The 27,532-nt window shown below is 52.7% G+C and overlaps 1 protein-coding gene across 5 annotated transcripts; it reads right to left on the reverse strand.

The window, feature by feature from the left end:
- Positions 1–3,786: 3,786 nt before the first annotated feature.
- On the reverse strand, positions 3,787–21,707 carry PATZ1 (POZ/BTB and AT hook containing zinc finger 1). Of its 5 annotated transcripts, none has more exons than XM_023733706.1 (5): positions 20,014–21,707; positions 18,613–18,676; positions 12,406–12,577; positions 4,739–4,971; positions 3,787–3,826 (listed from the first exon to the last, which is right to left on the reverse strand). In XM_023733706.1, exons 1-5 carry the CDS (start codon positions 21,282–21,284, stop codon positions 3,815–3,817), a joined length of 1,752 nt encoding a protein of 583 aa, XP_023589474.1. In that variant the 5' UTR covers positions 21,285–21,707; the 3' UTR covers positions 3,787–3,814. The 5 variants fall into 5 exon arrangements, with proteins under 5 accessions (XP_023589474.1, XP_004379020.1, XP_004379021.1 ...); XM_004378963.2 differs by lacking the exon at positions 3,787–3,826 and adding an exon at positions 6,322–6,459 and having other exon boundaries at positions 4,453–4,971; XM_004378966.2 differs by lacking the exon at positions 3,787–3,826 and adding an exon at positions 6,322–6,394 and having other exon boundaries at positions 4,810–4,971.
- Between the last annotated feature and the right edge of the window lie 5,825 nt (positions 21,708–27,532).

Raw genomic sequence — 27,532 nt, forward strand, 5'->3', positions numbered from 1 at the left:
CTTCCTTCTGGCCTTCCTCTTTCTGCTTATCTCCAAAAGGAGACACGAATAACAAAATGACCAGAAAATAGGGTAGAAGGTAAATTGGGCAGACAGTTCTTGTTCTGAGCACAGTAGACCCTTCTTTGTGTGGGCTCCGGAGTTGCCTTAAAACGACCTTTGTTGAGGGACATGGCATTGCACTCTACGTGGGTCAATGGACTGATCAGCAGACCAAGAAATCACAAGGTTTGGGTGTTAGATCAGTTTAACTCACATGAACTGTGAGCCTGTGCGAGGCTAGGACCTGAGCCTGGGTGAAATCTAAGACCTGAAAATGGGGTGGGAGGAGGCCTGGAGGAGCAGGAAGAGAAGCTGGCCTGTACAGTGGTCAACAAACTGACCTTTGGGCCAAACCCAGCCTACCACCTGTTTTTGTACAACCTGAAAGCTAAGAATGGTTCTTACATTTGGTAGCATGTTAAAAATCCTATGAAATTCAAGTCTCAGCATTCATAAATGAAGTTTTATCCTAATACAGCCATGCCTGTTTGTTTATATATTGTCTCTAGCTGGCTTCTCTTGTACTGTGAAGGCAGAGTTGAGTAGTTGTGACAGAGATCATAGGACTCTCTCAAAGCCACAAAGGTTTACCATCTGGCCCTTTACAGAACAGTTTGCTGGTCCCTGCTCATGTTCATTCCTTCCACAAGAATGAGGGGAGATAATGCAGGTAAAGGGACCTTACTGAGTGTTTTCTTACGCGCTGTACAGGTCCTCTCTCATTTACTCTTCACAGTAGCCCTGTAAGTACTCATTTTCCACTTGAGGAATGGGAGCCACACCTGCCCAAGGTCACCCAGCTAGAAAGTGGTGATGCTGGGGTCTGCACCAGGCTGGCTGTCTCTAGACCACTCTGAGCCAGGGCAGAGTGATGACGATCGTCCCAGAGAAGGGCAGAGGAGAGTAGCTGCACTTCAGGAAGGCCATGGAGAGGATAAGATCCAAATGCACAGCGCTGTGAGGAGGAGCACGCTGGGGGAAGGCATTCTGTGGGTAAAGGCACGGGGGCTGGGAATTGAATGGATGCACTGAGAATGGTGAGGAGCCTTGGGTGGGACCTCCAGTTGGACAGGACAAGCCATGGCAGTCCCTAGTACAGGGTGTTGGTTAAGAAACTGACTCTGAGCCTTGACTGCTGGGTTCAAGTCCTCGCTGCACTGCTGACAGCTGTGTTTGGGGCAAGCTGTTAATTGTAAAAATAGTACCTACCTCACTGGGTGATTGTGGGGACAAACTGAATTAATATGTGTAAAGTGTTTACTATTAGGGTTATGTTGGTAGGAACAGAATGCAACTGAAGGTCAGCATAAATAGAGGCCTCACAACTAAAAAAATAAAAGCACAAGTGGGGATTCGTGCTTTGAGAAACACTAAGTAGGAAGCATGGGGTTGGAGTTGGGGAAATCCATAGGAGGAAAGCTGCTGTGTAGTTAGTTTTGAGTTGAGGGTCTCCCAAGGCTGCCAAGGGAGAAAGGCAGAGAGTGGAAACAAAGGTGGCCAGGGGAGGGGCTGAAGTTTACTCACACCCACAGGGAGGCTAGCTTTGTGCCCTGCAGTGGATGTACGTGAACTTAATCCTTACTACACCCTACCAAGTCAGTCCTGCCATGCCCACTTTACAGATATGAAAGCCAAGGCTGGAGAATTGTAAAAAGTGGCCCAGAAAATAGATCCTGCTCCTGGCTGCAGCCCAAACCTACCCGCCCCCCAGGTCCCGACCTACTCTTGGCTGCCAGCAGTTAAATTTCTCTGTAGCCATATAGGCCAGGTCTCTTGGTGTCAAACAAGGCCCTCTGCTCACAGAGTCTGCCTCACCTCTGCTGGGGCAGAGACAGGTAATCATTGCCTCGGAGAGGGGAGCGAAGAGCCCCAATCAGGGCCTATCCTTGGCCCAGGCCCTTCAACAGTGGTTGGACTGGCTCCCCACTGTGGTAGCTCTGCCTCCAGCTGCTCCTGGTGCCCTTTCACCCAGTGTGGCCTCCAGATGCTTGGGGCAGGGCCCAAATCACCTCCAGATGGTTAGTCTAATGAAGAGCAAGCTTACTCACAGGGCCCTTGGGCCCTTCCTCTAGCTGCCTGACTTCCTTGGCCTATTGCATTGTGCAGGCCTCATCCTGGGGGCCCCTAGGGGCCAGACGTGGTACTGAGTACAGGAGCTCCGGCCAGCCCAGTCAAGTCCTTGCTCAAGCCCAGGTTCTCTTGCTTTAAAATCTGGCAGGTGTGACCAGCTGGCAGATTCTGTGGTGGTCACAAAGTCCAAGCCCCATGTCCACAGCACCTCAGCATTCTAGGGTCACCCTTTCCTTTGATACTCATACTATAAGGGCCAAGCCTCCATACTACATATTCCTCAAAGCCTAGTGGCTTATTTTGTGTTGACGGCATAGTTTAAAGGCATATCGGACAATCTTTGCCTTTAAACTGGTGCAACAGTGTAATTACTGGTATTAATGTGGGACTAAATAATTTTGTGCTTTTGTTGATTTCTCCTGATCTCTATTTTTCTCTCCTTTATCTTTTTAAAATTTTTTTTTAAGGAGCCCTGGTGGCACAGTGGTTAAGCACTCTGCTGCTAACCAAAAGGTCAGCAGTTTGAACCCACCAGCTGCTCCATGGGAGAAAGATGTGGCAGTCTGCTTCCATAAAGATTTACAGCCTTGGAAACCCTATGGGGCAGTTCTACTCTGTCCTATAGGGTAGCTATGAATTAGAATCGACTCGATTGCAATGAGTTTTTTTAAATCATTTTTTTTTCCCTCTACTTGTTTAAAGGTTAAATGCTGTTTCTATTTGCTTAGGTGTTTTCCCCTTCCCTGAGATTTCTCAAGCTGCCCAGGGCAGGGGAGACTCAAGCTGCTGTGCTTCCCAGAACCCCTTGGCCATGAAGGTTTTCTCCCTGCCCATGTTCCTCCTTTGGTGCCAGATGGCCACCGTGTTGACTCCCCTCTAATTTCAGGTTTTCTCTCCCAGAGTTCCAACCCCGCTTCCCACCTTCCTGGGCCACCTACCTGCCCTCCTGCTGTCACTATCCCCTCACCTTGTAGTTCTCATTATATGAAGTCATATTCAAATCTGTTTACTTGCTAATTGTCTGTCTTTCCCGTTAAGCTCCACAAGGATGTCTTATTCACCGCTGTATCCCCAGGGCCTGGAACTATGCCTGGCACTCAGCAGTGAAGACAACAGATAGTGAGTATTTGCTGAATGAAGGGATGCTGGCTGGCAGCTAGATCTTCAGGGGGAACCTCCATCTGTCAGTCCTAGTGGAGCTGGTGCACAAAGGGGAATCCTCTCGCATGAGGAGGCTTGTCCTCTGCTTGGGAAGAGAGGTCTTCTGGGATCCTGCCCTACTCCAGGTGCAAGGTGTAGACTGCCCACCCTCTGGGTCCCAAAGACCCTGTCAGCTGAAAAACCAGACTCCAGGAATAGGTAGAGTAACATACTAACATTTTTAATACAGTCTAATCAGATCAATTCACATCATGAGGTCAATCTGGGCTTACTCAAGTGTGACACACTGAGGTACACAATGTCCCCACCTTCTGGCTTTTCCCACCTTCCTGGCTCCCAACAGCGTCAAAACCCATACCTCCCTGACCAGACTGGCATTTTTTAAAATTTTGCATAAAACTATTTCTTCCATAGACTTTAAACAATCAACTAGCCAAGTTAATTATGGTACATCTAAACAAGGTTTAATACTAACCCTAACGTGTGACTGCGGTTTACAAAGAGCTCTGTATCACCTGGGATAGCTTTCAGTAGCAATTCACTACAACTGGTCCTAAAAAATAATAACAATAATAATTAGAGAATTAAAACCCAACAGCAAGTTGAATGGTTAAAATCACGTAAGAACTGGAATTTGGGGCAGGGGTGTCCTCAATAGCTGAGCTTGTCCCGGCAGTGAAATGCTGGCCTCCAAGCAGGGCCAAGGAAGAAGGTCTAGGGTAGGGCCCTCCAGGCCAAGGGTTGAGCTCAGGGGGACGGACCCTTACCCCATGGTCCATGGGATGCTGTAGGCTTCTGGCTTCCGTAAAAACAGCTGGGCATCAGCCTTGTGTAAGTGGGTGAAAACCCTACCACGGTTTCTTTTGAGGGACATGGGAAGGGGGTTAAGGGATTGGAGAAGTGGGAGAGGACCAAAATTACTGAGGTCCCAGAATGCCATGGGGTTGGGTTTGGTTTTAGGGTCACTAAGAATTGAGCACCAACAATTCCAGCTTCTGACCATTAGAGAAACCAGGATTGGTGTTGCCTTGGAGGCCTATGTAGTGTTTTCTGCCCTCATCCCACACTGGGTCTCGCAGACATTCTGCAGAGCATCAGATGAGAATCTATTTCTAAAGACCACTGGGAGACTGGGTGGTGGAGCAGGGGGAGTAAGGTGATAGGGTTTGGGGGCAGGGAGTTAAAAACGAATAAAAATCTCAGCTACAGAACCCAAAGACATCACTTCCCTCCGCATTCACAGCATTTCTCAGCAGTCCCCAGAGGGACACACATCTCCTCACTTCCCCTCAGGCCCCATGGGCTGCTGGTCAACCTCAGGATCTACTAGAGATGATGCAAATGCTGACTGAACTATCTGAAACCCAAAGGACTCGAGGAGAGACATGTTCTGCTGGGGAGAGAAGGGTGAGCCAAGGGCAGGGCCCAGGTCCCCTAGGGGGCCCCCAAGGGCCCGGACATGCACCTTCTGGATATGTTTGTTCAAGTAGGATTTGGAGCGGAAGAAGCTCCCGCATTCAGGGCATGGGTACTTCTTCTCCCCGTCAGATTCCATTTTGTTTTTGGGGACCGCCATGTCACAGGAGAAGGAGCCATTGGCGCTCTGCTTCTCTGGAGTCTTTAGGTCGCTCGCATCTGAGAGGTCGCCGTAGGAGTCAGAACTCTCAATCGGATCCTGATGTGAGCATTTCTGGCCTTCTACAAGAAAAACAAAACACAGGGGAGAGATGAGGCCAGGCTTTGGAGATGCCCCCTCCTGGAGGGGTTGTGGAAGGAAGCCGATGGCCAGCCACTGCCTTGGTAGAACCCACGGAGGCTCAGCTGGTCAGTCTGGGAGCCTGGAGTGCCTATGGGGTGAGACAGCAGGGCCCTGGGGCCGCCAACCTCCCTCGCTGCGACTCTTCATGCAGGTGCACATGTATCGCTCACCACCATCTCAGCCTGCTTCAAGGAAGAGGGGACAGAAAGGGGACTGTCACTGCTTCTGGCCAGAACTCAAGAGCCCCAACTCCTGGGGGCCTCTGGGGGTAAAACTGCTGCTCTGATGACGCCAAGGGGTATATCAGGCTCTCGCTCCTGAACCAGGCTAGCTGTACTCTAGCAAAGCAAAACCAGAGCCGTGAGGGCCTCAACCGGACAGACCCTGTCTATGGCTCAGACAAAATCCAGTCCTTTTCCTTCTGCTGCAAACACAAGCCCTGCCCTGACTGCCTTCCTTCGGCCAAAACCCTTCCAGGCACAAGGGGTCAAAACACAGAGGTGAAAGCAAATTTGAACAACTCCATAGGCTGGGTGTCTGGGCCTAAGACAGCCCTCACTGCTCCACCTTGCCCAGTGCACGCTGGCATCCTCTGTCAATCAGTAGCTTCCTGCCCGGGTTCAGTGTGCCATGCCAGGAAGGGAGGTCTGTGATGGGAGCGTGGAGCATGCCATCTCTACCATCTGCCGAGCTCCTGGCCTCATCCCCAAGGCAACAGCAGCTTGAAACGCCACAGAACAACCTGAGTCAACAAGTGAAGGTGGGGCCTCGGGAGCTCCCTGCAAACCAGAGTCCCCCATGCATCTCACAAACGCAGCCAGATGCCCTCCACAAAGGGCCACTCACAGCAACCAACCACCCCTATCACAGGAGAAGCCAGCCACTGGCTCCCCCATCCATAGGGTCAGAGGAGAAGGCTTTCAAGCCGCAGCTCCACACCATCCTCAAAGGGTGACAGTCAATGGACAGGCACAGACCGACTCATCATGCAGGGCCCCTCTTCCTGCCCTGGGCCTGGGATATCCCTTCAGGCCCTGGCTAGTGGGGGCCACCAAGACCAGGGGAGGAGGGCTGAGGAAGAGGAGGCGGGGCTGGATCTCAGCAGGGCCCTAAAGGCTCACTCACTGCCCTGGAGTGAGACGCCCACTGTGACTTTTATCCTGGAGGCCACTGCCACTTAGATCGCTGAGCCTCCTGGAGGCAGCCTTCCCGCCTCCCCACGCCCGGCCCAGCGCCCTCACAACACAGTCTGCGCAGAGAAGCAAAGTGCAGAGCAAGGGGTCGCTTGCCTTTGTTGCCATAGGTCCTGGCGCAGTGGAACGCTGCTCCCCCATTCGGGATGGGCTCCTGGTGCCTGGAGACCTGGGGAAGGGGAACACCGTGGTGGGTTTTAACATGGGCCTTTAAGTAGGAGGCAGAGGAGAAACCTAAACAAGACAAAAGGAGATGAGACCCTGCGGCCAGCACACACCTCTCTGCTTCCCCCATGCCTCTCATCTGGCCGCGCTGGCTAGCATTCCCGAGTCAGCTGCACCTAGAAGGGGTCCCCTCTTGGCTCAAAAACAGCTGCAACCACATGAACCATGTGCTCTGGATGGAGGGGGGCAGTGTCCAGGAATCGGCTTCTCTGTAGAGCCCACTCTGCAAGGCTGCGGTGAGGGGCTGGGGCTGGCCACGTGGTGGGCTGGCCTGAGACCCTGCCCCTGCCAGGGCCAGAGGCCAAATGCCTCGAGGCTTGCTTGGTGCCTCAGGAACAGGTGCTCTGAGTGGATGGATGGCCCGTGGCCCCAGGCCAGCTGCAAGGACCGCGGCTAGAAACGTGGTCAGACAAGTATGAGGGCTCCAGGGCAGTCACGGAAATCCAGCCAGGAGAATGCCTACTTAAAACTTGTCAAGGTAACTGGAGAACAAACCAGATTCTGTCTCAGATGGGGTGGAGGCAAAATGAAATCCCAAAGGAACGCCTCCATAAGTCTCCCTTCTTCTACCTGTTAGAAGGTTTTCTATGATTTTGCTAATTTCCCCATTTTCAGAATAACTGAATTTAGTAATTGTTTAGACCTTCTGAAGAACAACAACAAAAATAGGAAGTTATGTTATAGGGGTACAGCCATCTCTTCTTCATGGTTGTCTCTCAGGTTTGGTTTTGGAGCATTCACCAGGTCCTCTTAAAGAAGATGAAACAGATTATTTCTGTTGGTCTTCGTTTTAGGGGAGGGACAGTCCAGCCATCTTGGAGCTGTTCCAGTCAACTTAAGCCATGAGATAGCTCAGGCTAGGAAGAGAAGATCTTGGCCCAACTTTCACAGCAGCCATAAGTCTGAGGATACGGAATCAGGTGGGCAGGCAAAGGATTTCAACTTGGGTTTCACAGGAAGGAACTGTGCCATCAAACCCCACCATGATCAAGGATCACGTGTCTTCCAGCGAGAACCGAGGCTTTTTAGTTAAGGCCCACTTGAGCACCAGTGCCCTGACAGTATGCCTTTAGTCCACGCAGATCTGCTGACACATTGCAATGCTTTCATTCCCTTTTAAATTTACACAGTCGCAGGATAACAGTGGGATCCATTGTTACAGGGTCAGAGGCTGGAGAACATTGTGTAGTGATGTCGGCATGAGACTTGTTTTATTAAAAAAGTCTAAATTGGCACGCCCTTCTGAATGCCGCCAGAACTGTAATAAATGAAGGTTCACCTTCGGTGAGCGCTGACAGTGTGGGGGGCCGAACACAATAAAGACATTATTCTGTAGACTTCCCACAACTACCCTATAACCTGAGAATTATCATTATAGCCATTTTACAGATGAAGAAATAAGAGGCTTGGTGAGGTGAAATAACTGCAGTCACACAGCTACGAAGTGCAGAGCCTGGACTCCAATCCAGGACCGTGAGGCAGCAGAATGTGGCCCTTCCCACTGGGCACACTCTTCAATGGTTTGGCCCTGGGCCCTAGAAACATCCCTTGGACTGTTGTAACCATCATCCCCACTTACACTTATGTATCTCTCTCCCATATTGGTGGGTTAGAGTGGAAGCCCCTGGTGGGTGGGGGCTGGCCTGACCGCAGCAGTTGGTGGTGCTGGACGGAAGTGGAGGACCAAGTGAGTCTTCCTTCGTTTCCTAACACAGCCGCTTCAAAGACCAGACATATGCTGGTCTTGGCTCTGTCTGGTAGAGCAAGTTGTCCTGCACAGTGATCTGAGTGGCCTGTCTGGGGCCAACCATTTAGGGGGCTGACAGGCTTAAAAGGATCCCATGTTCACATTCCAAAGAGGGAGGCCTAGTCAGCAATGAGTACGTAACCCTAATAATGGGAAAGAGAGTCTTAGCCCTGCCCCTTGGTTTGGCAGTGTGGAGACCCTCAAAACCAATCTGAACCAGGAAGTACTGGCCCTTGGCAACCAGTGCAAGGTATCAGGAGTTTCTGATAATGTGATGAGGCCACCTTAGAAGAGGATTTTTTCTTTGTTTTTAATCCTTTGCGGGGCTTCTGAAGCAGTATGAACACCTCCCCATGGCGTGCCAAGACAGGTCCACTGCAATCAAAGGGGACAGGGTGGAAGCAACCAGGAATTACTAAGTTAACCCCTTGTGGGGAGAGCAATCCCAGGAGAATACAACAGATGCTTAATAAATACTTGCTGCGTTTTCCTGAAACACAGTCTGAGAAACACTTGGCTGGGTCCTCTTGACTCTCCCCAGCTGCAGACTGTACTATCTATAGCAGAACCACATAGCGGGGAGAGTAGGCGTGGATCCACAGCTGCCACTTGAAGCCCAGACTTTAAACACAGAGCAACTCAGCAGCTAAGTGTTAGGATGAAACAGAAGCTGAGTTTCTGAGAAGAACACATCTTTTTAGCCAGACACGTTTATCTGCCATTCTAAACTCACCCACCCATCTACCAGTGATTAACGAAGAGTCAAGGAGGCAGCCTGATACTAGCATCAGAGCGGTGGAGATGCCACAGCCGACAGCCCCCCTCCCTCTTGCTCCAGAGACAAAGAGACTCCTCTACTCCATGGACTCTCAGGATGGAATTCTTCGAGGGACTGACTCTCCAACCTTCTGAGGCCACCTGGAGTTTATTACTGAAAGGCTACTGCTCCTTAGTTGCGTTTTCTTGCCTGGTATGCCTGCAATCCACACTCTAGGAGCAAATCCTCCTTTGGCAGGTTCCACATGCATGCAGGGGTCAGGGACTGCTCTTGCCTGGTCCAAGCCCTGGCAGGGCCCTACCCAGCTGAGCTGTGTTGAAGAGGGGTGCAAAGTAGGTCCATATTAGCTCAGGCCAGGGGAATGGTAGGCTGTTCCCTGTGTCCATGGTTGGCACTGGTGACAACTTCCGCACTTACCCCTGACTAGGAAGAAGTCTTCCTCTACCTTTTAAGTACAGCAATGATGTTTGAGTCCAAATGTTATCTCTGTCAATGAGCTATCCCCCTTCCTCACACCAACACATATGCATATATACAAAGATCCTGCTACAGAAATTAAAAAAGGAAGAAAACTGTGGTGATCTACAGGTCCCTCTCTCCTTCCCACTGTCCAAATCAACTGATTTCCTCGACTTGAAAATGAGGGAACAAGCTTTTCTAGCCGTAACACTTCCCTTCACTATAAATATCTTCCTCTAGAAATGGTATAACCCACATCCTGACATGCCTTTGGGACAAAGGCAAGGTCATATGGCTTATAAACTTGCATCTGACTCAAGTGCAGGACTTAGGGCAGCCAGACTGCCTCCCCTCTTTCCCATTCTTCACGACCAAGGGTTGTTTGTGTGGCAAAGAGTGAAAAAGACAGACTAAGTAGATTAAGATTGAAGGATCTCAAAGGGTACTTTGAAATTCACTTGATCCAACCTCAACCGTTCTGACCAGCTGGCTGACATCTAGCCTTTGTGTAAACCTCGTAAAGACAACAACATTCATTGGTTCACGCAGCTCCTACTGTCATCCTAGTCTTGGTGACAGGCAGGACAAAGGATGACACAGAATGCTCTGCATTCTCATCCAATGTGTCGATGTCTTTGGTGTTCAGAAGACCCTTGTCCTCCTAGGAAAACTGCCTTCCTCTTTTTTTTATGTTTTGGTCTCTTCTTACTTCTGCCCAAGGAATGAGACCAGAGGTAGAATCCTGCTCGTTCTCTTCTGATAAAGACCACAATTGTTTTCCCTTATGAGTACCTAGGGTGGGTTGAACCAGAGCCCTCTTTTGTCTTCTTGGAAGAATGGAACTTCCTGCTCTGATTCTAGGACCCAAAGATGTTATTTTGCCATCCAGAACTAGTCCTCACTTTTCTGAGAAATGGTGGGTTCTGGTTTTACTCTTCTGGTTCCCCTGCCCTAATCATGGAGCCCATGGTTGTTGCCTCTTTATGAGCCCGAGAAAAAAAAAAATCCTGATGTACAATAGTTGTTGGCTTTGCCATATCAGCTGTCTCCTAACTGGGTCCACTTTCCCCGTCGTTCCCTACTGCTCTGAGCTCTCCTCTCTTCCTGAGCTGATCCCACCAAGGCTATGGTCCTGGCATTCCCACCCAGTTCTCTGCCACTCTGCAATCAGGACTAGGTTTTTTCTGAGTTTTATCATCAGCATCCTCCGTTCTTTTTGGTTTCCAGCCTCTGTTCTTTGATCCTAGCTCTCGGGCTGGGAACGTCAACATTGGAAACTTAATAAAACATCTGCTGACGGCATGTTGCAACAGGCTTAGAGTTGTTTGGGGGCACTATCAGGAAGCCACATTTGGATGAAGAAAGACAGGAAGCTATCTTTTTCTAGGGCTGGGGCAGCCACACTCAAGACGGTCAGCCCTACAGCCTGGTAACTCTCCCTGCACGCACAACCCCACTGCTCACTACCTGGAGGAAGCTCCTGCTAGAAATGGGTTCTACTGACACATCAGAAAGCAGGACAGATGGTTTAAGTTGCTTTTATTACCAATTCCCTAGTTTCACAATGGCTTTTCTGGTGGTAGAAAGGCAGGGAAACATCAATATCCAGGGGCCTTCAAGACAAATCCTAAGTGTGCAGTCTCAGAGAGGAACCCAGCCCGAGGGCACCAAGAACACCCAACTACTCGGCAGTCTCCCTCTACTGAGGACCTCAGGGCAGCCAGCACAGGCCTCAAGGATCCCAGCCAAGGACTGTGCAGTGTTGTCCTGGTGCAAACCAGAGTGTCAGCAAGCCATGTCCCTCCTAATTGTCACAAAGTGTAAGGATGGCGCTCCTAAGTGTGCAGCATCTTGGGGTTCAGAGAACTTTCCCATACCTCAGTTCTGGGATCCCCACAACAACCTGTGAGGTGGGTAACAAGGTAGACAAGGAGGGTTTTCAACCCCATTTGATAGATGAAGAAACTGAGGCTTAGAAGGGGAAGTGAGACCATATAGTAATGCCACATAGTAAGGTGGGGTGGGAGGGGCTGGGACTAAACCCTGAGTTCCCTGACTCCTGGTTCAGTGCTCAACCCACTAAGCCACACCCCAGATTTTCAGAAGCATCGGGACAAGTGCATCCCAGGAGGTAAGGACTTCCCAGCAACGTCCCCAGCCAGGCCAAAGCAAGCACACCATGCGGAAGTATCCCTGCATCCACCATAAGCAGCCGTCCCGACCTCCTTCAGCACAGATACAGCGTAAGCCTCCTCTACTGACACTGCAAGACACAAACCTCCAGCCCTTCTGACAGCCAACAAAACCAAGCAGAACCTCAGGGACAGGCCTGACCTCATCCAACACAACACCTTTGCCAAAGAGTGAGACACTAGCTATGCCGACTTCGTCCTCCAGCACACCAACCTGCTCAGAGTATCTTCTACTTTTTTCTCATCAAGGCCGCGACCTACCTGAGTTTGGGATCTTTTTGACCATTTGTACTAGAAAGTTTCTGCCCCTTGTTCATCTCCAGACTCAATCCCCTTCCCTGGCTGCTGAATTTCATGTGCCAGTGAGTCTTCCAGTGAAGCCTCAAGCAGGATCCCTTCTATCCCACCTCCTGGGACCTAATGACTCCTCCACCAACCTCAGGAGTTCAGGGGTATCTGCAAAATGCAGCCATCCTGCCACCTGAGCAGCAGATGTTTTGTGGGCCCAAGCTTGGGAACAGCACTCTCTCCACCTGTTCCCACCTGGTCTCTTGCGACTGCCCATTCCAAGTACCCAAAACTTCTTGGGAAGGAAGCGTTGACAAACAGCTAGCTAGGAGCAGTAGGCAGATGGAAACTGGTGTTGGAAGGCATTTTTCATTCAGGGGGAAGAGAGAACTGTGCAAAGAGTCTGAGGCAGGGTGGGTAAGATACCCCCCAGGCCTCCCATAAAAGCTCAGGACCATCGTCTGTAAGTGAGGAGACAGTGGGGAGATTACCTCGGTTACAGATACTGCAGAAGTTGCTGGGCCCCTCACTGTGCTTTTTCAGGTGATCTGCCATGTATGCTGCCCGCAAGTACTTCCCACACACCTGGCAGGGCACCTTGTCTTCATGACAGGCCAGGTGGGAGCGCAGACGGTCTCGGGTGGCAAAAGAGGCATTGCAGGTCTGAGGGCAGAAAAGAAAAAAACAGGATGAGGCAAAACCCACCATTCCAGTCAACTCCCCACCCGGCACACCATGAAGCAAAACCATCCTGGCCATCATGTGGGCCCCCTTTGCAGAGAGAGCTTTAGAGTCGGGCCCAGACTGTCTACCCAGAATGCCAAGTGGCTGCTCTTATTTCCAAAGATGGGACACCTGAGTTGAGATCATTGGTTCTAAATGGTTACCACACATATTTCAGAACATGGCAAGCTGAGTTCTACACTCCTCCAAGAAATGAGAAGAGTAAGGAATGTTCTTGTTCTGAAATATGAAGAATTGACTTTAGTAGCATTGGCTATAAGTGAATTTACAGATGAGCTACTGGCATATAAACAGGGCAGTCCTCCTGTTCTCTATCCTTAGGTTCTCTCTAGTTGCTTTATATAAAGATTTCAATTTATTCACTTTATTCAAAAGTGACGTTAGCCTTAGCCACAGGGAAATGGAAAGGAAAAGCAGGACAAAGCACAGAGATAACTCATCATGATATTCTCATGAGTTTGTACTGAAAAAGCAGCCTTCCAAATGATAGTGTCAATTCTGTTAACCTGAGAATTAGCAGAGAGAACGAAGGCCAGAGGCTTTTGGGAGCATTTGTGAAATGTTAAGTTGGGGAAGTGCTGGTACCAACAAGGATGCTGATGCTACCCTGCATTGACTGCGCACTCATTCTGGGCCAGGCGGGCATCAACTATGCTAAGCATTTTAGAGGCACTTAGCTCAAGCAATCCTTCTTTACAGCAGTCTGCTGAGAAGGCAGGCAGTGTTATCAGCCTCCGAGAGAGCATGGCCAGAGAAGGCTGTGGCGTGAGCACCCATTCACAGCCCGGCCCCAGGGCTGGACAGTTCAGGATCTGAGGTCAGCACCCTGGGAAGGCAACACCAGGTCACCAGGCATGTCCCATACCTGAGGACTGGACTTAGCATTGGTCATTGATCTCTCCAAACACCCCTTCCTCAGCTGGGGCTCGCAAAGGCACCTCAGCCTTGGGGTCACAGAATGTCAGGGAGGCCCTCAGGAGAATAATCTGGTGACTTTCATGCTGTACTGAGGTTCTAGTCAAGTTTGACACGTTTCTTTTTCTATTTGTGTGTTTACTTTTTTAAAGCTGCAAGAGAAAGTACCATTCACCTTTAAGTGAGTTACAGACCGAATGTTAACCCACTGAAGATGCGCCACCCTGTTAACTTGACGAATGGAGCTGCTCCTGCCGTCTGGTAAACAGAAGCAGATCCTGAGATCTCGAGGTAAGTGCCTGAACACTGTCACAATGAACAAATGTTTATCTCCTAACAGTACAGTCATAGTGAGAAATAAACACAGTGAGGCTGTGGGGGCAGAAGACACCACTGTTACTACCTGAGTCCAAAATGTCTGTGCTTTCTAAGTTTTTCTAAGTAAGTGTTACAAATTTGAATAGGACAATTTATACAGATGAAATACTGTTTTTACCCTTTTTATATGTTGAGTTTCTTTGTTTTATAAATGAGAAAGCTAAGTTTAGAAAGTCACTTGCCCAAAGCACACAGACTCAGCTACCAGAGGAAGCAGCAGGCTGTTACTCTGCCAATCATCCCAGATTTAGAGACGTGCAAACTGAGGCCCTGAGAGGCTATGGAGCAGCTAGAATGCAGACCAGCCTGTGCTCTTGCCATCTACAGCTTCAGTGGAGGTAGTTGCTTCAAGTGAGTGAAAAGTGCCAATACCTTTCAGCACTGTGTACTCCGTAGCCATTTCATCAGCAGCCATGCTTCTCCCAACAGGAGAAGGTGACAGGATCTGTGCAGGGAACTGTAGCACTAAGGTGACTCAGAAAGCATCATGGACCCTTGGTCTCATGGTCATAGGTGGGCCCCACCTCAAAGGCCTTGTGACCCAATCTCAGGCCACAGTGGGGGCAAGCAGAATCTTCCACCCAGTCCATCAGCCTGTGAACCAGAGCAAGGGCTGCCATAAATGCCCTCGGGAGAGAGGGGTACACTTGTTGATTAACCCACACGCAGAGCCGGCTTCACCCGCCAGTGACTGAGGACCACTCCTCCATCGGTCAGAGGTACCAGACATGGATCCAGTGTAAGAAAACAGACTAGGCACACATTCAGGATTCCTTTTCCGAAGTCCTGAGGAGAAGGGACTACTATAGGGATATGAAAGAGATGCCTTGTTACAGCCTTCTTTGGGGATCTGTCCTCAAAAGGCTTTGCCTGTCATGCTAAGCTATCTAAAGATGATGGACAGCCAAACTTCAATTATCCACAAGTGGATTATCCATCTGGGGGATTAGCTAAGCAGAATTAAAATCCCACACTGGGCTGGCTTCCCTACCCCTCCCATCGATTATCTTGCAAGGAATGAAAGCCAACTTTTGCCTGAGCAAACATAATTAGGGATGTAAATCTGCTGCTAGGAAAAAAACAAAACAAATCTTCACTGTGTTACAAAGCCAAACTGAAGTGACTGTTGGCTCCTCTGTGCCAGACTTGGCCCTCTGCTGCTGAAGTCCCCAAGACTTCCCGGGGAAATTGTGAACGCATGAGTCCAAGTCTAGGCTGCCAGAAGTTCAGATAACACAGGACATGAAAGAGCCTGGTCACCTGACCCAGGAGAGATAGGATAGAAAGAAAAGAGGCAGCTGAGAGACAGAACTCAGAGGGGACACCCAGAACTTCCAGGCTAGGGCCACTCGGGAGAAAAGCATCCCTGTCCTGGAGACAGAAGACAGAGCCCCTGCTGGGGGTAGAGTGAGCCAGTGGTGCACAAGGGGCTGCGCTGCTTCCCGCCCTGTGCCCAGGCGGCTATGCTGTTGCTGGATCATCACCTCTGATCACCACTCAACACTGAGCCCCCAGCCATGCTCCCTGCCCTCCCCTGCCACCTGCCCCATCCCAGACTTCCTAAAGGCTCAAGCACCTTGGGACTGGGGCCCTGCTGGTACGGGGACACTAGCGCACACTCCACTCTTGGAGGTGGTGGAAGTCTGGTGGCCTCAGGGGACTTCAGTAGCCTTTCCCACAGCCCTGGAGGTCCAGCTCCATGGGCTTTGCTGGGTTCCTTCTTCTTAAGGGTATCAGCTCCCTTCTTCCCACTTCATTCCTTCTCTAGTGAGTTGTCCCGCCAGTTAAAACCACCACACCAGCCCGAGAAGTGGAGCCCCTGGAAACAACAGGAGAGGTCTGAGCGGCTCCAGCCTCAGCTTCAGGCTGGGCTCCAAATGGGGGAGATGTCCCAGCCCACCGAACCCATAAACCTAGCCATACCTGGGGCATCTTGGCTGGGCCCGGCAAGGGAAGGAGACTCCAGCCCGAGGAGAGGCTGTACGTATGTCACTGCCCAGGCCCAGGATTCCTGCACCTCCATTCAGATGGCCTTTCACTCAAGCTGTGGCACCCGTCTGCATAACTGGCCCCTTTCACCCTCTGCGCTAATGTCCACGCAGCACCAGAGGGGCTGAGAGGTATGCCCATGCCCAGCTCTGCCAGTGGCCCCAGGAACCAACTCCCAGGGAGCCCTCTACCTCTGATGCTTTCAGAATACCACACCATGCAAAACAGATGCCACTTCTGTTTAACCAAGCCTAGGCACACCTGGCTGGCCAGCCCAGAGCAGAGAGCCAGCACATCTTTACCTCAGAGTGAAGCTCTGGCTACAGCGCTAGAGGTGAGCCTGCAGGTCTGTGAGTGTGCATTGGAGGTGGGGCAGAAGCAGGCTCGTACATCAAGGGACAGCGATGTCAGTGTTATGACACAGACCAAGGACAAAACACACAAAGCCTCAAATGTTAGAATGAAAACTTTTATCATCACTCCTCCCCGCGGAGCCTGCGGGGCTAAAGGGCACACCAGTGGGATCTGAGGATCTACATCTGTTTTATCAGCCCCATGTAAAGCTACTGGTTAGTCTAGTTCCTGAGCAGACCTGCTAATAAACCTCAAAATCACGAAAGTCTAATATACTAGCCAGAAATTAAAGCAGGACCCGTCTGAGTGGGTAGGGACAAGGGCAACATGGGTGACGCCACTGGAGTTGAATCACAATCTTCTCTGGAAGCCGATTTACTTCTGGGGGGTGGGGGATAGCCAGGCCCCATTCTAGAAACCCCATGCCTTACGGGAAGTGATGCCAGGGTCAGGGAGCAGATAAGCTGGTAGCTTAGTTCCCACAAAAGCACCAACCTTTAAAATCACCCAGGCAAGTACAGATGTCTAGGAGTATCATCTGTTAAAGGTGGGGAAAAAAGGCAAGAGAGCCCAGAAAGAAACCTAGAGGCTGTGGGAGGATCCAGGAAGGAGCTCCTCGCACCCCTATCTGGGAGCCCTGAGCTGGGAAAGACCTCAAGTCAACCAGGGAGGGACTGGGCATGGTGGGCAGGGACCACCCTGCTGGCCTCTCCCAAAGCAGGGGTCTCAAGCCAACCACCACTCCTGTTCCCCTCCACAGGAAGCCCTCTATGGGAAGGCCCAGACTAGCCTACAGGCCACTGGGCAAAGGCCCGGCCACCCTCTGGGGCGGTCCACCCCTGCCTCAGATATCCTGGTGGGGCTGGGCAGAAGAGAGGGTTGCTGGAGTGTGCTGGGCCCAGGTTTTCAAGGGCTGGAAATGATTTTTTTAGAGAAAGGGAAAAGGCGGTGTCAGGAACCGAATGGGACGACCTCCACAAAGCAGGCTGGGCAAAGTCCCATGATGGCAGGTCGCTAGGAAGAGGTTCCAGGGGCGGCAGGCCGCTGCTGCTCCCAACCCACACCTGGAAAAAGGGCAGAGAGTGCAGGTTACCCACCCAGGCCACTGGGCACACCCCCACTGCCCTCTGGGCTCCTCCTACTCTGCCTGGACTACGCAGCACACTATGTGGGAGAGTCAGAATGTGTGCCGCAATGGGAGAATCAGAGAGAGAGAAAAAGCAGCAAGGTGAAGACAGATCCCAGCACGCCCACCCCTGGGTCAGCCTCTGTCTTCTCATCCTCCTCTGGGGAGGCCGCCTGGCCTGGCATCTGTGAACACTGTCTTCACCTGGCCCCTGGGACTCTGCCCTACCTACAGCACATCCCTCCCTCCCAAAAGGTCTCCCTGAGCCCTCCCCTCTGGCCACCAAGGAGGTAAGGAGAAACTGGTCATCCTACCAGAGGCTGTCCTGAGCTCCCGACCACCTCCCTATTGTCTCCCCCTCAGATGGCAGGAACTTGGCACAGAAGAAGGGAGAGAACCAAGGAAAAGACAAAGGCGTGTTTTTCATCTGTACAGGAATGCTTAGTGGGTAAGAGAAGAAATTCAAGTGTCTGAGCACCAGCAGGGACTCCAAATATTGTTCAAGCAGACAAAGTAAGGGGGGAAGAGTCTGGCCTAGCCTTCCCTACCTGTTGCTGCACAGAGGAGACCTGGCAAGAAGAGAAGACCTTGCTCTCTGGTCCACCAGAAACGCTGGCTGTTTGTACACACAGCTAGGGATGGTTTAAACAGGTGCCAGTGCTCAGACTGGGCCCACCCCCACCCCTACCACCCTTTTGTGCCCTTAAGCTGAGGGAAGCCAGAAGGACCTCCAACTCAGGTCAGCCTGCCTGTCAGATGAGGGGAAGACAGTGACAACACAGAGTCGTTGGCCAGACCGCCAGGAGCCCTTTAGAAACCCTTCCCTCCAGTTATGGGTCCCTGCGAACTGCTGGGGAGCCAATGCCTCCAGGGCAACATGTGTGCAGTATGGCCCACCATCCAAGGAGCCGGCAAGGCAAACACCAGGAGAGGAAAGGCAAGCAACAGAGTGAAAACAGGGTGGGAACCAGGACCAAGCAACCAGGAACACTGTGGGGGTGGGTGGGCAGGAGCTGAGGGGGAGAACAAAGGATGAGAGCGGACGGAGGGACAGCGGGAGGTGTGCAAAGCGCTGGTCAATCAGCTGGCCACTGGCACGCACGGCGCCCGACACACGTCAGTTGCTCATAGCCGCAGCTGTAAGAACAGCAGCATTTTCCTTTAGCCCTTCTCTGCCCGGCCCGGCTCCTACCTGACACTTGTGAGGCCGCTCAGAAGTGTGCACCTGCTTGATATGTCCATTCAAGTGATCGGGCCTGGAAGAGAGAACCAAGAAAGACTTTAAACCTTGAAAGAGAAGGCCAGACTTGGCCAGAAGCTCCCCATCCCCAACACAAGCACACACTGCCGGGAGAGGACTCTCCCCACCCAGCTCTGGCTCCCACGGGCCCCACCAGGCCACTCTGCCCTGGTTTTCTCCAGGAGAGGAGGGGTGGAGGGAAATGAGCATTTGTCCCTGACCCTGCCTGTCTATCGCCTTCTCCCCAAACCAGAAACTCAGTGATTTCTGGGATCAGAAAAGTGGCATTAGAACAAGACAGGGTGGCCTTGCTGCAGCCTTTTCAGGAGGGGGTGTGTGTGATTCATTGTCCAGGACTAAAGCCCCTTAGAAACTCTGCGTTCCCCTCCCCCAGCCTCTCCAGCCACAGCAGCCAATGAATGCCACCCGGATGGAATTCAGCCCCCAGAGGCCATGAGATGGAGCTTAAGTCCCCAGCTGGGCTGGTAAACCAGATGCCCTCCCGGGCAGGTGGGCAGGGACTGCCTGACCGGTAGGACTGGTTCCTGGTTGGGGCCCCTCTGAGGGAGTTCCCCATCCCTAGGTTCACATATACAAGCTCCTCAGGATCCAGACAAGTTAAAACCAGCCTTTCATTCTGAGTATTTTCTGAGAGAAACCAAACAATCCTCTGCTCCCAAACAAGTCCTCAGTTCCCCACCAAGCTCACTAGAAAGTGAATCTAAAAAGAGATCCTGCTCCTCTTCCCCCTGCCCTGAGGACATAAAGGGGACCTGTGAGTTCAGTGAGGCTCTGGAGGCGCAGCGTCCCAGCAGGTAAAGATTTTGGCACTAAGAAGAGCCTCCGGGGGTTTCCTTGTGCCCTAATCCCAGGAGGCTGAGAAGTGAGGCTGGAATCTCTGTCCTGGCGGGCTTGGTGTGGCCAGAGTGAAGATGCACTTGTCCCAGTCCCTCCCTCGTCAGCCATTCATGCGGGGAGAGTAGCTGGAGAAGCCCAGCCTCCCGCCCCCAGAGAGGGCCCCACGCCTGGTGCCGGAAACACAAAGGGAGCCCAGGGAGAAGAATGGCGAGGCCTGGTGGCTGTGGCCTGAGGAATCTAGCCCTTTCCCACAGGCCCTGAGGAGGAGAGGCAGTGGGGGGCACGCCTAGTGCCAGAAGAACGTCCCTGAGGGAAGAGAAAGCAACTCTTGGCAACACCATCTCAAAATCAGAGCCCTTAAAACACTTTCCCCAAACCTGACATGACCCTGTAAAGTCAAGTGACCCCCAAAGTCCCACACCCCCAGATCTTGGCAAGGAGCTGCCCCACAAGTCAGGAAGACGCCAGGCCGTGGGCTGGGGCACCTTTCCTCACCTGGAGAAGCCTTTCCCACAGCTCTGGCAGATGTAGGGCTTGCCCACGGACCCATCATGGGACCGCACATGGTAGGACATGCGGTCTTTCCTCTTGAACCGAAGTCCACACACGGGGCAGGAATAGGGCTTCTCCCCAGAGTGGGAGAGCTTATGCCGGTTGAGATGGTACACGTCTCGGAAGATCTTGCCACAAATCTCACAGGCCACCTGCTTCCGGGTCCGGCTCCTCTTGCGGGGGCCGTCAGGATCCTCAGAGATGGGTAGCCCATTCTCGCCCAGCCTTGGAGGAGGAAGGTCGATGTAGCCCAGCTGGAGGCTGGTGACGCCGTGCTGGGCCTCGTGCTGCCGGAGCCGGTTGGCATCAGTGAACACCTTCCCACAAAGGCCACATGGAAGGATGCCTGCCTCTCTCAGGCCCCCTGGGGACCCGAACATTGAGTCCAGCAGGTTGGCCTTCCTTGGGCGGCCCCGGCCTCGCTTGCCAGTCAAGGGAGGGGCACTGGATGCCACATTGGGGAACGGGGAAGTCAGCAGTTGGGGAGACAAGGGTCCAGCCACCATGGGCAAGCGGTCCACCCCAGGTAACACAGGCAGAGAGGCTTGACTTGCAATGGCTGTACCTGCCGCCCGGGCCGCCTCCTCTTCCGGCTGCATGCTGCCGGCGATGCCATTGCTGTTGGCTGCCAAGGCTGCCCCATTGGTCATGTCCAAAGGGAAGCCCAAGTCCGAGGTCCCAGGGGGGCGGAAGAGCATGATGTCAGCCCGAGCTGGGGGCACCAGGATCTGCACGTTGGACTGTTTGATGACTTCCTGACAGATCTCGATGACTGACCTCATCAGCAGGAACTTGGCGGCCGTCATAAGCTCGGGGAAGCTCTCCAGGCGCACGACGATGCGGGAAGTGTAGGCAAAGTCCAGGATGTCCCCGAACACCTTGGAGCTGATGGTATGCATCTCCAGCTCCCGGCTGTCCCCGGCCCCGCCGCCTGGCCCCGCCGCCGCGCCCCCCACGTCGGCTGGACCGCCGTCCGCAGCTCCACCGTCGCCCAACTGGGCGCTGAACACTGACTCAAAGTACTCGCTGCAGGCGGCCAGCACGGCGCGGTGCGCTGGGAAGCTTTCGTCGCCCACCCGCAAGAGCACATCGCAGAAACGCCCGCCGTTTTTGCGCTGCTGGTTGAGGTTGTGTAGCATCTCGGTGCTGTGCCTGCTCACCTGGTAGGTGTAGCAGCCCGACGGACCGCAGGAAGCGTCGTTCACCCGCTCCATGGCCGCCACCCCCTCCCCACTAGCCGGGCCGCGGCACCTGCCCGCCCCCCTCCCTTCCCCGAGGCAGCAAGAAGCGGGGCGCAGCAGACGTGTCTACACTCTCCACACGTGCCGGCCCCGGGCTCTGCGGTCTCGCAGGTACGCCGAACGCACACGCCCCCTGCCCGGATAGGACTGTCTAGACGGTAGGGCGCACCACCCTCCACATTGCCGCCCCCAGCCTGGCTCGATCGCGTGCTCCTCTCTCCTCCCGGTCTGCCTGCCTCCCCTTCTCGATCTACCTTCCGTGGGGTACGCGAGCGAAGAGGTGGCGCCCCTCCTGCAAACGCACCTGCCACCTCCCCTCCTTCCCGCCAGGCGGCGCCGGCGCGCAGCCAAGAGGAGCGCGCGCGGGGAGGAGGAGGAGGGAGGAGGGGGAGGAGGAGGAGGAGGAGGAGGATGGGTCGGCAGCGCAGGCGCGCGCGCGCGCCGCGGCTTTTCCCGGGCCCGCTGGGGGCGCGCGCTGCGTCCCCTGCAAAGCGCGAGCCGGGGCGGAGGAAACAAAAGGCGAAGGCGGCGGCGGGGCGTGCGCGGGGACGGGGGCGCGAGTCGGTCCCGGAGCCCGGCGGGCAGTGGCGGCAGCAGCGGCTGGAGCGGGAGGGCGGGCGGCGGCGGGGTGGGCCCTTCCCCGGGCCGGGCGAAAGCGGCGGCGGAGCGGAGGCGCTGCGGCCCCGGGCTCCGTGTGTTCGGAGCGGAGGAAAGATGGCAGCGGCTGCACTTCCTCTTGCACTTTCACCCCTGGGGGGAGGAGAAGGAGGGGGCGATACCAACAACACCCCCCCCCCACCTCGCTTACAGAAAAAAAAGAACGGCGAGCTCGGCGTGGGGGCCCCCGGCGCCCCTGGCCCTGCACGTGCGCGCCCGGATCCCTGGCCCGGGCTGCCCCGCACGGCAAACTTTCCACTTTCTTTGTGCCGAGCGCCCCCCCCTTCACCCAGCCGAGGACGCACGTCCCCCCTTCCCTATTTATACAAACCCCCCCGCAGCTCACTCTCCCCCGCTTCCTGCCCCCCCTCTTCACTCCCCAGCTCCGCCAATGCTAGCGCAGGCTGAGCCCCCGTCCGCCCCCGCCTCCGCACCCCGCCCGCAGGGCTGGGGGCTGCAGTCCCAGCCCCCCCGGACCAATGCAAACGAAGCGCGGAGCCAGCAAACCAGCTCTCACTGCCCCTCCCCTCCCCGCCGAGAGTGGAGGCGAGCGGCCGGGAGGGGGTGGGGGTCGCAGATCCGGGTCCCCCACCCTGCGATGTGCACCCGGAGGCCGAGCGGGCGTCGGGCACCCCTCGGAGCCTCGTTTTGATGCTTGAGATCCCCAGAAGTCGCCTGCGACCGTCTCTCAGCTTGCAGCCTTGGAGAGGGTCCAGGGTCCTGGCCGGAGGCCGGCTCACCCTCCCAAGCTGCTTCACTCCGCGCTGAGCGAGTCGAAGGGGCTGCGTGCTCGGGAGAGCTGGGGAGAAGCAGCCAGCGTACAGCTTTTCCCCCAAACCACTGCACGCTGAGCTTTGTGCCTCGGGGAGCAGGAAGTCACCAGCTCAGGGAGGCGACTAGATACGGGCGAGGGCGATGGACAGGAGCAGGGACCCCCATGCGCCCAACAGCTCCCTAAGTGGGGGCACCGAGGGGCCAGGAGCACCCTCGGGCCTCCCCAGGTCGAGAGCATCCCCAGTGCCCGCAGCCCTGTGAGACGCCGAGCGCTCAGGCCCCGGGCCCCGCCAGCAGGCCTGGGCGCTTTGTCCCCCGCCGGCCTGGGGATGCTGCTGTGTGCGGGCTGGACGCCGCGGTTCGCCTGCCCGCAAAGCGCTGGCGGCCTGCGCTGGGCAGCCGGCTTGGAGCCCCGGGCTGCAGGCATCGCGTGTGCGAGCGGGAAGTTCCCACAGTTGCAAAGAGGGAGCGAACTGCGTGTTCCAAACTTTCCACGGTTCCAAACTGAGCGCTTCCATTAAGAGAAGCGGTGTGCGAGGAAAGGCATTCTGGGTATTAGCATGCAAATGAACAGCCCGGCTTCCAACGCTCCCGGGAACCCCAGCGCCGCGCGCCTAGCTTGGCGAGGCCACGGGCGCCCCGGGGCCTCCGGTCGTTGCGCCGCCGGAGGACTGGAGTTCGAATCCAAGACCGCCGCCTCTAGTTGTGTAGCCTAATGTCAGTTACTTGGCCTTTCTGAGCGTCAGTTAAACTGAGTCAGTTTCCTAACTTATGTCTCCACAGCGCTTATTTCTCGACAGGTTCTGCCTCCTTACACACCTCTGCCCTCTTTAGGGTATAATAGGTGTTAAATGCCCCTTGAAAAGAAACAGTGAGCCGTAAAGATCTGAGGAAAGTTCCCTGGACCAGGAGTCATATCTGTGTTCTAATAGCCCACATTCTGTGTGACCTCGGGCTAGCGCCTTAACCTCTCTGAGCCACAGTTTACACGGACAGATTCCGGGACCCAGCGATTTTTGTGTTGAGAGTGTTACTGGGAGCAGCTGCAAGGAATGAGGAAAGGGATCGACTCAACGGGCAATGGGTTATGTACACAATCCCTCCAATATAGATATGGATAGTCCCATTCTACCGCTGAAGAAACTGAGGAAGATGAGTGACTTGCTCAAGACCACACAGATAATCGTGGAGCCAGGATTCCAGTCCAGGAGACCAACTGTGCCCCTTTCTCACCGGTGGCTTGTGAAGCCCCGCAGTGCTCCACATGAACCAGAACTCCACCCTCAATCTGCCGTGTTTAGAAAACAGCTTAGGGCCATCATCCACAGTGCTCTGAGGAAAACAGGAAAGATGCATCAGCCCTGTTTTGCAGACAGGAAGACTGAGGCTCAGGGATCTTGAGTGAGTGGCCCAGGATCCCACCCTGGGGAAGGGGCCAGAGACAGGTTCAGACCCCAGCGCTAACCCACAGTCCATAGCTTTTTCCTGCATATCACTTTGGCAGTGATCTCTCAACTCCATCCATAAGAGGGCCCTCAGTCTTACCCGCTGTCTCTTGGTCTCCCAGATGTCCATTCTGTAACTCAGACTATAAGACCTGCTTGCAGAGCTCCTGTTTTTGTTTGTTAACTGAAGTGAAATTCACATAAATTAACTGTTTTGAAGTGTATAATTCAGTAGCATCGAGCACATTCACAACGTTGTGCAATCACTACCTCTATCAAGTTCCAAAACACCCCAAGAGAAAACTTCTTACCCATTAAGTAGTCACTCCCCATTCTCTACTCCCCACCAATCTGCTTTCTGTTTCTATGGGTTTACCTATTCTGGATAGTTAATATAAATGGAATCATACAATATGTGACCTTTTTGAGTCTGGCTTCTTTCACTGAGCATAACGTTTTCGAGGCTCATCTGTGTTGCAGCAGGTATCAGAACTTCATTCCTTTTTGTGTCTGAATAATCATTACATGTATAAACCACATTTTGTTTATCCATTCATTCGTTAATAAACCTTTGGGTTGTTTACACCTTTTGGTTATTGTGAATAGTGCTGCTATGAACATTCGTGTACAAGTATATGTTTGAGTATTTTCATTTCTTTTGGATATATACCTGGGAGTGGAATTGCTGGGTCATATGGTAATTCTATGTTTAACTTTTTGAGGAACCACCAAACTTTCCCGCAGAGGCTGCACCATTTTACATTCCCACCACACATGCCCTTTTATAAATAATTTTAGAGCTGGCCAAACCTCCCATTTTGATGAGCATGCTGAGGCCCAGAGAGTTTCAACAACTTGTCCTAGATCACACAACATGGTCCAGACTAGAACCAAGTGTTCCTGATTGCCTGCTCGATACCCCATTAAGTGCCTCCCACCTACCTTCTAAGACCCAAATAACCTGTCTGAGCATTTGTTGACTGATTTGACAAATCTGTCTGATGAATGACTAAGTTAATTATATTTATGAAGCTTCTTTTCCTTCAAATCCTGTTGAAAGAACCCTCACCCACCACGTTTCCAGTGTCCAGGTTGCACCTTGAAAAGATGCGGTGCTCACAGTCCCTGTATCTGCCTTCTGCTGCTGGCCTGGCGGGCCCTCTTCTGTTCCCATGGAAACCATGCACCTCGGTTTTGGCAGCTTACCAGCTGGACAGCCAGCTAGGATCATCTAGTCTCCCAGGCTAAATGGAGCTGTCGAGGTCATCATTCTTTCACTAGATCGATATTTATTGAGCACCTACTAAGCACCAGACATATTTTTAGATGCTGAGGATAGAGCAGTGAACAAGCTAGACCACAACCCCTGCCCTTATGGAGTTCACAGGCTAGGGGAGGAGACAGACAAAAACCGAGGAAACAAAAATGGTTTCTTCTGTCTTCCTCTTCCCACTTCAAATTCTCCTATTTTTCCACGCCCCTCTGAAATCCCACTTCCCCTGGAACATCCTGTCCATGAGCTCAGAACCAAATGATAGCTCCTTGATGCTCTTACTGTGCATTTGTTTATTTTTCTGATTGCAAAAGTGACATGTGCATTGCAGAAAATGTAGAAAATACGTGAAAGCACAAAGAAGAAAAAAAATAAAGATTTTCTATAATTCTACCAAGAGTTAAGCTCTGCCAACATTTTTCTCTCTTTACACATGTATAATTATTCCTTTTTAAACATAATTGGTTCTTATTTTACATACTCCTTCATACTCTTGTCTCATAAAAATATATTTTCCTTCCAACTCCTTTTGAAGCTCCCCGAGGGCAGGGACAGAGCATTGATAACGGTAGTAAATGTTTGTTGAGCAGAATGTTCCTTGGTTTACCTGCCTGATAGTTCCACACAACAACCTATGAGATAGCTACTCTGAAGATTCCTATTTTGCAGATGAGGAAACTGGGGCCTGGAAAGGGAAAGAGACAGCCCAAAGTGTACAAAGGGCAGAGCCTGCTCCTGGGGCTTTTCCTAGTAAGTAGGTTGCCAGGCTTCGCTGACTGATGGGCCATGAGCCAGGGACCTGATGAAAGGAGATGATGGGAGACAGCACGGGAGTGAGGTGCCCTAGTTTTTGCCAGAGAACAAGAAACCACCCCTCTCGCCTTTGTCAGGCTTGCGAAGGAGGAATGTGCAGCCAATCCACTTCCTTTGCTCACTCTCTAGTACTGGGCTGTATTTGGCTCCCTAATGACAATAGTAACAAGACCAATGGTTGAGCAGTCTTGGCACACTTCTCGGTGCAAGGACAGAGCTCAGACAAGAGTTCAGATTCTGGCTCTGCCCCTTGCTGGAAGTGTAGCTTTGGGTGCCAGGAGCTGATTTCGTCCTCACAGGTTTCCTCTGAGGACAAGATCCTTGCTCCCTGTTGACAGGTGGGGTAACCGAGGAGATGGGTGTTTCATCCAAGTCTGCACTAGGGAAGGGCAGGGTGCGAATGGAATCCAGGCCTCCTTGACTCCGGCAGCCAAACTCTTTCCACTGAACTCTGGGCCTTTTTTCTTTCTTGACAGTTGGATTTCCTTTGTGACTGGAAAACCAAACAAAACTGGTTGCCATCCAGTTGATTTGACTCATGATGACCCCATGTGTATCAGAGAGGAACTATGTTCCATAGGGTTTTCAGTGGCTGATTTTTTTAAACTAAATCGCCAGGCCTTTCTTTTGAGCATCTCTGGATTGACTCAAACCTCCAACTTTTGACTAGCAGCCGAATGCATTAACCATTTGCACCACCCAGAGACTGGGAAGAGGGTACAAAATTACCCACCTCTCCTGGGGGCCCAGCTCCTTGAGCTGCATCAAGGATCCTGCAGGAGACACAGGCTTGGGAGTTCCTGCTTCCTGCCCCCACCCGGCTTATCTCTATCCCTCTGTGTTGTGGTCTTTGGGGCCTGACAGGGACCCTGCAGGCCATGGCTTATCATCTGCCATGTTTCCTGCCCCTGTGTCACCAGCAGGACCATAACTCTCTCTCTTTCAGTTAATCGGCACCAAAAAAGAAAATCCTCATATGCAGTTGTTTTCTATTTGCTATACTCACATCTATTAGTAGTTTCTTTTATGAGAGATTTAAGGAAGATGATAAACCATGTCATACCCACACACACACACACACACACACACACACACACACACGAAAAGCAAACTGGAGAAAATTGGCTACATATTACAGAGGAAGAGTTAATATCTTTAATATAGAAAGAGCTCTTAAAGATCAATTTAAAATAAACACCTAAGGAATTTGGGTGTTCATTTTACTGTTTTTTAAGCATTTTGTGAATTTGAAATTTTTC

Source organism: Trichechus manatus, unplaced genomic scaffold (assembly GCF_000243295.1).
Source record: "Trichechus manatus latirostris isolate Lorelei unplaced genomic scaffold, TriManLat1.0 scaffold00061, whole genome shotgun sequence".
In the NCBI taxonomy this organism is placed as follows: domain Eukaryota; kingdom Metazoa; phylum Chordata; class Mammalia; order Sirenia; family Trichechidae; genus Trichechus; species Trichechus manatus.